General features: G+C 38.6%; 1 protein-coding gene across 2 annotated transcripts; it reads left to right on the forward strand.

Moving 5' to 3' along the window:
- The first annotated feature begins 1,798 nt into the window (after nucleotides 1-1,798).
- uba3 (ubiquitin-like modifier activating enzyme 3) lies at nucleotides 1,799-10,765 on the forward strand. Of its 2 annotated transcripts, XM_040003042.1 has the most exons (18): nucleotides 1,835-1,920; nucleotides 2,030-2,068; nucleotides 3,115-3,235; nucleotides 3,335-3,415; nucleotides 3,533-3,615; nucleotides 3,706-3,786; nucleotides 4,004-4,047; nucleotides 8,100-8,164; nucleotides 8,312-8,467; nucleotides 8,578-8,680; nucleotides 8,823-8,936; nucleotides 9,217-9,270; nucleotides 9,402-9,438; nucleotides 9,539-9,620; nucleotides 9,710-9,810; nucleotides 9,941-10,004; nucleotides 10,120-10,174; nucleotides 10,270-10,765. In XM_040003042.1, the coding sequence occupies exons 1-18, from the start codon at nucleotides 1,901-1,903 to the stop codon at nucleotides 10,356-10,358; spliced, it is 1,389 nt and encodes a 462-aa protein (XP_039858976.1). In that variant the 5' UTR covers nucleotides 1,835-1,900; the 3' UTR covers nucleotides 10,359-10,765. The 2 variants fall into 2 exon arrangements, with proteins under 2 accessions (XP_039858977.1, XP_039858976.1); XM_040003043.1 differs by lacking the exon at nucleotides 2,030-2,068 and having other exon boundaries at nucleotides 1,799-1,920.
- The last annotated feature ends 3,412 nt before the right edge of the window (nucleotides 10,766-14,177 follow it).

Here is a 14,177-nt window from a genome sequence, read left to right on the forward strand (position 1 = left end):
CGGTGATTTAGAAAAGTTACACTAAGATTGCATGAAAAGTATCAGCATTCGAACAACTGTGCTAAATACAATCGCTAAAAATTGATTTCAGTGATATACAGCGACGAGAGTCTAAAGTAAGTGTGCACAAATATACTTCTTTAATCATTTGGCACTAACAAAAATAACTTGTTTTATGAATGAATGAAAAAAGATTCATACTGGATACTTCACTGTGGTCCGGTGTTATAAAAGCTTTAAATCATTATCCTGTTAAGCGATAGAGCCCTCTAGCTGTATGTTTCTCCCCATATGTGTCTCAATAATCTCCTGATTTTATCCTGCAAGGTGCCCTATGGCACACACAGCAAAGCATCCCCATAAGACAACTGAGCCGCCTCATAGATCACAGAGGGCAGGGCGTGATGCTCCTTAAAAGCTTAATTCTCTCCTGTGAACATGATGACACTTACTTTTTGTTTCTTCTGTTTGAAAAGCAGCTGCTCAGTAAGGATTTTAGAAAAGTAGAGTTTTTGTAATGTCTCCCTTTCAAAAGTGGGCTTTTCCTGTTGTATTCAGAAAGGGGCGCACAGTACAGTCAGGGTGTTTTGATCTTGGAGGTCAAGTAGTGTATGTTTTGAAGTTTTTGTTGTATTTTTTTCCTGTGTCAAATAGGCTACAGCCACATCTAAGGAGTTTAAATATGGTCCCATAAACTTCAATGTCATACAGAGATCAGATGTTAGCAGAAGAAATTGCAGCCTTTACCAAGACCATGCATGGCAATTATTTTCTTCCTTTTCTCTTGTTTTGTTTCTTGTCTCTGTTCACTCTGGTGAACACAAGAGCACAAACATTTTTTTTCTTCATTTTAAATAGCCTGAATGACACAACACAAGATTGAGAATCCCTGTATTACAAAGCAAAGGCAATAACCTGCGTGAAATGTCACATTTCACGACATATTTGTGGAATACCCTTAAGCATTTAATGCTAACAGTTTTTTGTTGTTTCCTTGCATGCCCAGTTGACAGTATGATAGTGTTTAGCACAGATGTTTTAATTTCAACACTTATCAGGATGAACTGAGGACCACTTCAGTAAGGTATACGGTGTAAGGGTACTGTATTGAACCAATATGGACAGTATTGATACCAGTACTGGCATTGGTTTCAAATCGATGCTAGGTGATAGGATCGATACTTTGTTTTTATCAGTATGTATGAATGAATGAATGAATGATGTCAAATTATTTTTTGGGAGGGGGGTGAAAATATATAAACATGCACAATTAAAAACGTCTGAATCGTTTTGTGTTGACTGTCACATCTATTTTATTTATAGCCTATTGCACATGTAAACAACAGATGATGTTACATTTACTAATTATTGTGGACAGTAAAAACATTACAGTGGTTGATGGTCATTAAAATGTGTTCAGAATTTGAAAATGAATAATTCATCTCATAAATCATGGCACACTGCCCCCCGACCCGCTCTACTTAAGCATCGGTATTGCAAACACTGGCCCTTGATTTACTTGGTACTGGATCAATACTAAAATGTGCAGTATTGCCCAGCAATACAAGTTTGCGCTTGAAAACTGGTGACTTGTAAAGCCGTAAGGTAAATGCTACCATCTGTTGGAGCTTCGATGTAATTTCCGCCTTTATGACCGACTGTTGACAATGCAACCTTCATGATAATGGGAATATTGAAATTCCACCTAAATAATAAAATTACAACTAATTTAGCTTATATAGATTATATGCTCTACAGCCTCTAGCTGCGGGACACATTCATTCTAAAACTGTAAACCAGAACAATGTCAACAGAGACTTTTATCCGACAGTAACGCTATTGTTGGCTGACAGATTTCTTGTTTACTACTGCTAAATTGGACATTTGAAGTTACTCAAAGATGGCGGAGACGGACGAGCCGTAAGTAGCTGCCGAAGAAACAAGCAAGAAACCCCGAAAGATGCTTTCAAGTCACCTTAATCTGCGAAAGCACAGCATGAATCAACCTTCTTTTATTCTCTCTTTTTAGGGAGAAGAAAAGAAGGAGAGTAGTGGAGCTGACTGAGAAGTTAGTGATCAATTGGTAGAACTGGCGCAAGGTTTGAGGTTAACATTAGGAGGAAGGTTAACATTAGCTAGACGAAGAGCTAAGCTAATGCTGGTTGTAAATGAAACTTGTGAGTAGCTAGTTGACAGAAATATCCTGCCTAGTTGACAGTGAATAACTAACACGTCTGTATAGTGAATTAGTAGTGGTATTATTAATCTCTGTGCGAAGTCTGAGGTCTGTTGTACCTCCTCACTGTTGACATGTTAGCTATTCACTTAGCTTAGCTGCCGGCAGGCTGGGAGCTATTCAGGCAAGAGATATTACCCAAAATTCAGTGGGTCAGAAACGCCCACCCGTGAGACAGGCAGTTTTACTAAGATCTTTAAAGGGGACAAATTATGCTCACTTCCAACTCTTTGCTAACTCTTTTTAATCTTGGACTCTTTTCAAGAAGTTCATATTTTTTTCATCTTATATTGGACCTTGGTGTAGCCCAGGCATTCTGTCCAAAGCCCTATGATCACTTTCAGCTAGCGCCCTTTAAGGGAGCTTTCATCTGATTGGCTGCTCTTCACAACTAGAAAGTTTTAACATGAGGTCGGTGGGGCTTTTGTGGTCACGGCCAAAGTTGTGTGCCTGAGATGACCATATAAGTAGAAACAAGCTTTTGAAACTGAAAGCTTTTGGCTCAAAGATTTGGCCATGTTTAATGTGAACATCCGCTGTTGCAACAACTATGAAACTGCATAATAGAGCCGCTTTAAAAGAGTCATATATGTGAGAGAACCAAGGTTGATGTAGAGTAGAGTAGACATCAAACATAAGGTAATGATGCCTACTTAGTTTCCTAAAAGTTATTTAATTTTCTGCTGTAAATAGCACTCTTCCCGTTAACATTAATCACAACATTGAGCATAGGATTTGGTTCTTTTCCATGCTGTACAATTTAAGTTGCGATAAACATTTTTATGTTATGGGGCCTTATGTTGCCATGCATACACTATTTAACATTTTTGTCAGAGATACTGTTGATAATGCATCCTAAACACGAATGTCATCCTTAGGATGTTGGTGGATGGAGACACTGGAAGCACCTCTGACTGGGATGACCGTTGGAACCATATCAAGAAGTTTTTGGAAAGATCAGGTCCATTCATGCATCCTGACTTTGAACCCAGCACAGAGGTAATATTTGCAGTGAGGAATCTGATACATATATGTCATTTTTTTCTGTCCTGTGGCATATTTGATATCTCTGATATGAAATGTATTCTCCTATTTTAGTCCTTGCAGTTTATGTTAGAAACCTGCAAAATCTTGGTCATTGGTGCTGGTGGTTTGGGATGTGAGCTGCTAAAAAACCTGGTATTATTATTATTATTATTATTATTATTATTATTATCATCATTTAAATGGTATAATTATAATTTCAGTGAATAGTTCGTATTTAATTTTCATCTTTTTGTTCATCTTGTGGCTCAGGCCTTATCAGGCTTTCGCAACATTCATGTTGTTGACATGGACACCATTGATGTTTCCAACCTAAATCGACAGTTCCTCTTCAGGTGAGTAGAATCAGTCAGTTCTGTGTAAAGGCTGATCCTTACTGTGTTACGTTTTATCTTTGATTTTCATGTGTCTGTAATTTTCACTAGAGCTAAAGATGTAGGTCGACCCAAGGCGGATGTTGCTGCTGACTTTATAAACAGCCGTGTGCCTGGATGCTGTGTAATCCCGTATCCTTTTGATTGAGCATCTATTCTGAGAGTTCAAATGCTTTATCACGTTCACATGGCTAAAATTTGAATGTACAGTCATTGTGGACAAAATGTGAAGAATGTTCAGATATTACAGTTTAAGAATGCAAAGACAACATACTACTTTTCTGTGATGCGAACAATATGAAGTGAATATTGTGTTAAAACCCAAACCTTTCCTAAATGTTTTGTGCAGCTATTTTAAAAAGATTCAAGACTTAGATGAAACATTCTACAGACGTAAGTATCAACAGGGCAATCCATTACTGGCTTTTGTAATGTCTGAATGGATTTGCTCACTTGAGATTAATTTTGTTTCACATTAAATATCTCACTGCAGTTTAATTTATTTTTTTAAGTGTGTGCAACTTACTCTAAATGAAAAGCCATTGCACCCCTTAATAGAATAGAGAAACATAATTCACATGTCCACTTTCCTGTGATTTAAACCTGCTTCTTAATGATCTCACTTGCCATTAGCAATTTACATGTTAACTATAGTTACTTGAAAAAGAAAGTTTTCACAGGACCCCACGAAATCCTATAAAAGTCCTTTGTGATATTCTTAAAAACCCAAGGGCTACAGCAATGTTTCCTCTAATTTTTCATGTGTCTGAGCAAACACACAAACTCCCTTGGACCACTGTGAGCGACAGCAGACGTGTGCACTGTGGTCACGCCAGCATCGAATCCATCCGAGTTACATGGTTTATTAATATAATCAAATTACAGCATTTATGTTAGACTACTTTTAATTAAGTGCTTTAGCCCACATACAATGAAGAAAAAAAAAAAAAGTCTTGTTCATGACCTGTGCAGTATGTTAACACTATTGGAAGTAAAAATAACTTGAACTCCAATTATGAAAACAAAACTTTCTTCTTTTTTTATAGAGCTCTGACATGTATTATGAGTATGAGTCTGTGGTCTGGGAGAGAGTCCTGTAACTCTGTCTGTAGAATACAGTATATAATCACCAATGTTGGGCAATTAATTATATAGTTACTTCTTCAAAAAAGTAACTGAGTTTTGCAAACAAAGTTTTTTACAGCTGTTTACCTAAAAATGCAGCCAGGGTGTTTTTTTAAAATAAACATTTCAAACTATTTACAGCAGCGGTCCCCAACCCCCGGGCCTCGGACCGGTACCAGTCCGTGAGTCGTTTGGTACCGGGCCGCGAGAGTTGAGGCTCAGGTGTGAAATGTATGGTTGTCAGGATTTTTATCGGTTTTCAGCGTTATTTTGTTATCGTTTTTATCGTTAACTCGGTTTTCCTGGGTCTTTTCACGTGTGTTATGAATAAATCTTCTTTTTTTCGGTACCGATACTAGTTTTATTTTGTTGTATTTATCCGCGACACCTTAAAGGCCGGTCCGTGAAAATATTGTGGGGCATGAACCGGTCCGTGGCGCGAAAAAGGTTGGGGACCGCTGATTTACAGAACAATCAGCTGTTCTGCATCAAATTTGATGCCACACAAATTATTTGTGCCACTCCAAAAAATAATTTCTGTCCACTATGAGATAAAGGAGAACAACAGCCTGATACCTGCAGGCCTGACAACAGGAGATGTATCACTCCTGTAACACCTTTAACATTCAGCAGTCGCCTCATTGTTCTGACACACACAACAAAACTATTGACTACACTACACACTAACTACACAAGATTTGCGCTAAATGTCGCAAATCTCTCTCATCTCAAAACACCGCCGTCACTCCTAAAACTCCCCCCTTCCTAAACATCTAAATGCCATGTTGCCATATCATTTTTGATTGGTCAACATGGTACATTTTTCGACCAATAGGAAAGGGTGGGTTTTTTTTGGTTTTGTTTTTTCTCACAGGCAGAGAGCGCTTTCGAGCGTTTTCCTTATAAAACACAGTTTTTACCGTTTCTCCCGCAGTAAATATAAACAACGACAGTATTCAGGAAGAAAACCAAACATTGCAGATAGTTTTATCATAACTGTGGTTTTACGTGTCCTATCAACACAATTTAAAAACTGTTATAAAGTCCACACTTTTTCCGTCAATTGTTCCGTCTGTCCTGCTCACATCTCCAATGGTTGTACACGTTGTCATTAACGTGGCTTCACTCCACATCAGCCACGCCGCTTTGCTAGCTAAAACACCGGTGTCGGCACATAACATAAGGACGCTGTCATAGCCTGTCAACGACGTTGATTAGCTGCGTATATATGAATGTGAATCGCATCATTGGCTGGACTATGGGATTAGGTGGCATCGTTCTAATCCCATACGGGAGCAGCCAGTCACTTACTGACTAACACTGCAAAACAGAATTGTTAAAGTATTCATTTTAATTTCAATTCAGGTTAGATTTTTTTTGTGCGCAACGCAGATTTTCTGTGCGCAGAGAGCGTGCCAGCAGTGCGCAATTGCGCACGCGCGCAGCTTAGAGGGAACATTGGGCTACATCCTCTACAAGTCTCAGTTAACCGGTCAGATGCTAAAGTTCATGACAGCACAGTTAGAAAAAGACTGAAGAAGTACAGTTTGTTTTGAAGGGTTGCCAGGAGGAAACCTCTTTGCTCTAAAAAGTGGGTGATGATTTTGGATCTTTTTGCAGCCACAGGACACTGGGCACTTTGCTGTCTTTGATTCAACCATGAACTCCTCAGTGTACCAAGCTATTCTGTGAGGCCATCTGTCTGATAGCTAAAGTTCACAGCAGCGAATCTATAACAGAAAGGTTAAAAAAGAAAAGGAAGGAGTGTTACTATGGCCCAGTCCAGATCTGAACCTAGTTGAAATGCTGTGACAAGACGTCAAGAGAGCTGAGCATCTTAGTGCTGCTAACGGTGGTTCTGAAAGCCACTGAATCACAGGATGTAATCAAATCAAATCACTTTTTATTGTCACATCACATGTGCAGGTACACTGGTACAGTACATGTGAGTGAAATTCTTTTGTGCGAGCTTCACAAGCAACAGAGGTCTGCAAAAATACAATAACATAAGAACAAGCAAAATATAAGAATGGCTTACAATATAAGAGTGTATGCATATTACTGAATGTGTATACTAATATGTATATCTACTTGTGTATATATGTGTGTGTATACATATTTTAAAAATTAAATAGAGTAAACAATAAAATAAAATATATAAAATATACAGAGGTTGGTAGTTGGATATTGTGCAAAACAAGTGGCATTACTGTACAGTATGGAGTGCATAATGTTGAAGTTCCAGTAGTGGAGGTGAGGTGTCTATTAAGTGTTCAGCAGTCTGATGGCCTGGTGGAAAAAGCTGTCTCTCAGTCTGCTGGTACGGGACCAGATACTGCAGAACCTCCTTCCTGATGGAAGCAGTCTGAACAGTTTATGGCTGGGGTGACTGGAGTCCTTGATGATCCTCCCCGCTTTCCTCAGGCACCGCTTCCTGTAGATGTTCTGGAGGGAGGGAAGCTCACCTCCAATTATCCGTTCAGAACACCGCACTACTCTCTGGAGAGCTTTGCGGTTGTAAGCGGTGCTGTTGCCATACCAGGTGGTGATGCATCCAGCGAGGATGCTCTCAGTGGCACAGCGATAGAAGGTCCTGAGGATGCGGGGGCTCATGCCGAATCTTTTCAGTCTCCTGAGAAAGAAGAGGCTGCTGTTGCGCCTTCTTCACTGTTTTGTTTATGTGTACTGACCACGTAAGATCCTCAGCCAGATGTACACCAAGGAAGCGGAAGCTGCTCACTCTCTCCACAGCAGCGCTGGTGATGGGGGTGGTGTACTTCTCTGCACCTCCGGAAGTCCACTATCAACTCCTTTGTCTTTGCGACGTTGAGGGTGAGATGGTTGTCTTGACACCAGTGGGTCAGGGCGCTGACCTCCTCCCTGTAGGCCGTCTCATCACCTTTGGTGATAAGACCCACCACTGTAGTGTCGTCTGCAAATTTCACAATGATGTTGGAGTTTCCTGTCCAGCTTCGAGGGAACGATGGTGTTGAATGCTGAGCTGTAATCTACAAACAGCATTCTCACATACGTGTCTCTCTTCTCCAGGTGTGAGAGGGCAGTGTGTAGTATCAGGGCTATGGCATCATCAGTGGACCTGTTGTGGCGGTATGCAAATTGTAGATGGTCCAGTGAGTCGGGTAGTGCAGAGTAGTTAGTTTTTCACAAAACTCTATAGAATCCATAAACTTGATACACCACTTTTTGATACCTCCACTTTTTTGACATTTTCTTCACAAAATTTGAATTAAAAAAAACAATTAGATTAGAAAACATAGAAAATTGGATTTGACTTTGTCCCTCTTTCTATCTTTACCTAGAATTCCATATAATTGTGTGTGGATTGGACTCTATTGTGGCGAGGAGGTGGATGAATGGTATGCTGGTAAGTTAAATCTCTTTATTGTGATCTTTAACATGATCTGTTTAGCTCTGCACAGTTGAAAAATGACTGGATTTCTATCTGTAAGATAATGCTAGCTAAAAGGAACATATTTTAAATGTAAACTCCGTGTTTCTGTTTTTTTTGTAGCTATCTTTGCTGGTGTATGAAGATGGTGTCTTAGATCCATCATCCATCATCCCTCTGATTGATGGTGGGACTGAAGGCTTTAAAGGCAATGCCAGAGTCATTTTCCCTGGCATGACAGCCTGCATTGACTGCACCCTTGAGCTTTACCCTCCCCAGGTAAGGTAGCAGATGTTTGTCTAAAATAATGATCATAGCCATGAGTTAATTATCTTTCAGAACCAGATCCCAGTCAGTTTTTCAGTGCTAACCCCAATCTGTGTCTGTAGATCAACTTCCCCATGTGTACAATAGCCTCAATGCCTCGTCTGCCAGAACATTGCATTGAGTACGTGCGAATATTACTATGGCCAAAAGAGATGCCCTTTGGAGGTAGGAAGTCATACCATATTACCGGTATTTTTTTTTTTCAATAATAATTACAATTATGAGGTAGTCAAACCTTTGAACAGAAAGTATGTTTCAATTTTTGTTTATTTTATTATTATTTTTTGTTTGTTTTAATGTGGATTAGATGACGTGTCTCTGGATGGAGATGACCCAGAACACATCCAGTGGGTGTACCAGAAATCTCTGGAGAGGGCAGCAGAGTTCAGCATAACAGGAGTCACATATAGACTAACACAGGGTGAGCTTGCATAAATAGCATTTCTGTGGCCATGAGGTGACTGTTACTTTTCTAGCTACTCCTGTGGAAGATGAGCCAAGTAATATAAAACACAGCAAGTTGATGGTGCTTTCAAACTCTTATCTTATTTTGTGTCAGTAAAACATTAAAACACTCCCTAAAGTTCATTCAGATCAGATGATTTGTACAGCTTTTCTTTCTTTTGCCCAAACTGCATTTTCCTCTTTGTTTTCTTTCATGATTAGAGATATAAAAAACTAATTGGCTTTAAATGTTTCAGGGGTTGTTAAGAGGATAATCCCTGCTGTAGCATCCACAAATGCTGCCATTGCTGGTAAGTAGCTAACACTGAATAAATGTAAGACCTGTGGACCTGATTCCTCTATGAACGATTATAAAAGTTAATCATTCACTCGTAGTGCTCTGTAAATAGCATTCGTTTTTTCTCTGCTTTATTCGATGCAGCTGCTTGTGCAACTGAGGTTTTCAAAATAGCATCAAGGTGAGTTTGCAGGTTGTTTGCCACATGTCAAAATGTGTTTAAAAACTGAATGCATATTTCACAGTTTCTAACAACATTGCTATTACCTTTTTGCATGCAGTGCATATTTACCTCTGAATAATTACATGGTCTTCAATGATGTTGACGGCCTGTACACCTACACCTTTGAAGCCGAAAGGAAGGTTTGTGTCTGACTCGCATCTGTTAGTTCATGACAGACTTGCCTGTTTGGATAATGCGTGCATGTTTGTGGTTATTACTCTTATTACAGGAAAACTGTTCAGCTTGCAGCCAAGTACCTTCGGACCTACACTTTTCGCCATCTTCCAAACTCCAGGAGGTGTTGGACTACCTGACCGAGAGCACCTCCCTGTACGTTTACCTCACTTACTGTGATGCCCTAATATTAGTTCCCACCTTGTTTGTATCACACTACCAGCTATATTCAATTTACTTTATGTTGCAATGCCTCCAACAACCAAATACAATGGATTTTTTTCAGACAAATGAAATCACCTGCCATAACAACAACGATGGATGGAAAGAATAAGACTTTATATTTACAGGTAATTAACCTCCCATTTAGTACAGTTTTGTATTCTAGTTCAATCTTTGAGCAATTTGAGGTGTTTTCTGGAGAAGTTCAAGTTTTGGTTGTAGCTGAAGTATTTTGTTTTACAGTCGGTTGCTTCCATTGAACAGAGGACGCGGCCAAATCTGGCCAAAACCCTGAAGGGTGTGTTGGTTTATTTACTGAAAATGTTTCCACATTGGTCAGATGAGTTCACTGTGAATGTGCTGACTCACTTATGTTATGAACATGTTTTCCAGAGCTGGGGCTGGCTGACGGACAAGAGCTGGCTGTAGCTGATGTCACCACACCTCAGACTGTGTTGTTCAAACTCTGCTTTACCTCATGAGACAGAATCAAACACCTCTGCAACTCATCTAAAAGCTACAACAGTTTACTGCTTATTCAGTCAAAATGTCAACCATTATAACCTGTTTAACTGTTCCAGTACAAGTATTGACTAAAGTTAACATTTTCCACTGAAAAGCCAAATCTTAGTTCAAACTTGGTTATGTTTTGGTGAATAATTGATGTCAGATTTCTGCATTAATATTTTGCTGGAGCCTATAGCATGTTCTGTGCAATGACAGATGCAAGGGTTATTGTTTTAAGATTACTTTGTACTTGTTTTACAAATGAATATTTATTTATTTCAACTCATTTTTTAGATGTTTAGCCACTGAAGTGGTAAAACACATCGACAATGATGATGTGTGAACTGGAATAAAATAATCTTTTTTTTGTTTGTTTTATTAAGTTTGTGTGCACTTAATGTGTGGCAGGAAGAGGAAAGACAAGTGGTTTTTTTTTTGTGATTTATTAATTAATTATGCAGTAATTCACACATCTATGTTCCTGAGGAAATACATTTTATACATTCATTTTAATATCTTCTATTCATTTAGACATTAAATTTGACTCTTGTTTGATAACTTAAAAGGAAAATGAAAAGAATAATTATAAACAAATATTTGTAAATGAACTATTAATCTATTAAATAAAAATCTTTTTTTTTTTTTTAAAGAAAAACTGATTTTCAAAATCTTGAGAAAAAAAAGGGAAAATAATGGATTCAAAATTTGAATTGGTAAAACCATATAAAACCACCTTTCCTCCACTTTTTTGATTTAGTGTCCTTTTCGTTCTAGGATCAAGGTCAGTCGCTGCCAAAGGTTCTTTTATTCATATTAACATATATTTTTAACAGTAGTGATTGCCTTTCACAATTACAAATATAATTCATTGGTATTTTCAGTGGTTCACCAGTTTGACTGTGTGTGTGTGGAGGTAGTCATATTGGAGAGAACACAAATGATCAGTGAGAACATTATCAGGTACCAGTACCTCTGAAATGGGAACAAAAGTGCTCAAAACACATAAATTCCCTGCTGTGACATTGCTGTAGGGTCAGTGAGTGACTGTTTCAAAAATAAAATAATAATAATGGATTGGATTTATATAGCACTTTTCAAGGCACCCAAAGCACTTTACAATGCCACTATTCATTCACTCTCACGTTCACACACTGGTGGAGGCAAGCTACGGTTGTAGCCACAGCTGCCCTGGGGCAGACTGACAGAAGCGAGGCTGCCATATCGCGCCATCGGCTCCTCTGGCCAACACCAGTAGGCGGTAGGGTAAAGTGTCTTGCCCAAGGACACAACAACCAGGACAGAGAGCCCGGGGATCGAACCCGCGACCTTCCGGTTACAGATACGCTTCCCAACCCCCTGAGCCACGGTCGCCCCAATAAAACAATGCTCCCTTAGAATTTTGTAATTCTGATCTCAGTGACTACTATAACTTTATAATGGGACAGCAGCATATCTGCTAGAGATTAAAACTGATCTCAGAGGTTGACCTCAACCCCCTAGAGGTAAGACCACTCTGCTGATAGGATAGAACTATTGTTACCACACTATAAAAAACAACAACAACAAAAATCCAGTACAAGGTCATAAATGAATGTGAAGGCTTTTTTTTGTATTATTTAGAGTTATTTTTCTGTATTTCTTAACTACTAAAATTAATTGTTGGAGCAAGAACCCCAAAAGAGGGGAGGGGGGCATTTACATTGTAGATTCTCTTTAAAGGCATCAAAATTATGTAATAAACAAAAAAATGTGATATAACCCAAAACATTCTTTGTATTTTAGATTGTTCAGAACAGCCACCTTTTGCTTTGATTACTGCTTTGCACACTCTTGGCATGACTGAGAACCTTCACAGACACTCTTGGCATTCTCTCACTGAGCTTCATGAGGCAGTCACCTGAAATGGTTTTCCAACAGTCTTGAAGGAGTCTCAAGGTGCTGAGCACTTGTCAGCCCTTTTGCCTTCACTCTGCTGTCCATCTCATCCCAAACCATCTCAATTGGGTTTAGGTCACGGGACTGTGGAGGCCAGCCCATCTAGCAGAGCACTCCATCACTCTCCTTCTTGGTCAGTTAACCCTTACAGAGCATGGAGGTTGTATTTATATTCCACTACTGTTTTGAAATCTCGCAACTCAAATCTCATCTATATTGTCCTAGTAAGGCTACCAGAGGGGGCGGCCATGGGAGGACTCTTTAGGACAGGCTATGCTACTGAGTATTGCTATAGCCATGTATGCTCCTGCTACGGTTCAATAAAGCAAGTGGTGTTGAAGATACCCCATGTCTTATTACTTCATATCATGACAACTACTATACGTCATTAACCTTTCTCTTCTATAACTAATAGGGTGTGGTTTGTCCTGTCTCTGTATGTTTTCCTTTTTCACATCTTGTTCCATTAACAGCCCCAGTTGGACCTAGCAGAAGGCTGCCCCTCCCTGAGCCTGGTTGTGCAGGAGGTTTCTTCCTGTTAAACTGAGGTTTTTCTTCCCTGGTCTTGCTAATTGCTTGCTCACAGGGGATCATTTGATTGTTGGAGTTTTTGTCTTGAGAACTGTAGTTGGAAATTATTGGCTATATGTGGTTTATATAAAAAACTGAATAAAATTTAAGTTAATTTGAACATAACTTCCCATATGGAAAAGATATATATAAATCTTATAAAGTTTGTATCTGTCTTGTATGAAATTTGTATGAAAAGCATACAAGAGTGAAAACACATATAAGATCCCTTGAAAAATTATATAATGAAACTTGTATGTTTTGGATACTTACTAAAAAAATATATGAAAGTAATGAGAAAGTGGCCACTTTCATGAGTAAATCATGTAAGCCTTATATGATTTATATATGATTTACTCATGAAAGTGGCCACTTTCATGAGTAAATCATATATGTTTTTACTATTTCTTTTCCATATGGGTTGTAACCGAACTTCAGTTGTCTAATCCAACAGACATACAGCACATTAAAATAAATAAGATGCTACCAAATCAACCAAATATTCAGTTGAGGACTGACTATTTTGAGTCACCTTTCTGATTCATTTTCTTGATTTTGGATTATAACCTGTTCATTTGACTGATTATACAATTTGCCATGTCTTTACTTGTCCAGGTCTGAATATAACACTGGTGTCAATGTTTTGGTGTGGTAGCATCTCCAGTGATACGATGAAAAAAGAAATACTTCAAAACCAAGAGGAAAAATTGGAGAAGCACTAATGTTAGGGGTTTTGTTACTATCTAAATTCTCCTGTCCTCTTTTTCTGGCATGCTGACGCGTCCTCCGTCTGACTATGAACCTATACGTAACCAAATGTATCCCGTAGCATGACAGTAAATCTCTTTTCCTAAACTGCAGGGATCAGGCTCAACAAAACCATGCACCTTCTTCCTGTTAGGCGTTAGCTGTGTTAGCTGTGTTAGCTGCTCAATTAAAAAAAAAGAAAATGACAGATAAACCGAAACAAAACAAAGAAAATGTATAAATTCTACTAGATTTGCTTCTATCAAACAGGTGGAGCCTAGGTGTCTAAATCTTCGAAAACCTCTCCTGCAATGTCAACATCTCCACCCAACTCAAAAAGCCATCAACAGCAGTTACTTACTGAGGTCCCCCTCACATCCAAAATCTACCAGAGGAGCAGGCCAGCAGGCGTTCTATTCATTTTTTTTAATCTAATCATTTTTATGTTGTTTATATATATATATATATATATATATATATATATATATATATATATATATATATATATATATATATATAAATGTTAACACAAAAGCTGTTAA

The sequence above is a fragment of the Simochromis diagramma genome, unplaced genomic scaffold (assembly GCF_900408965.1).
Source record: "Simochromis diagramma unplaced genomic scaffold, fSimDia1.1 OVJJ01000646.1, whole genome shotgun sequence".
In the NCBI taxonomy this organism is placed as follows: domain Eukaryota; kingdom Metazoa; phylum Chordata; class Actinopteri; order Cichliformes; family Cichlidae; genus Simochromis; species Simochromis diagramma.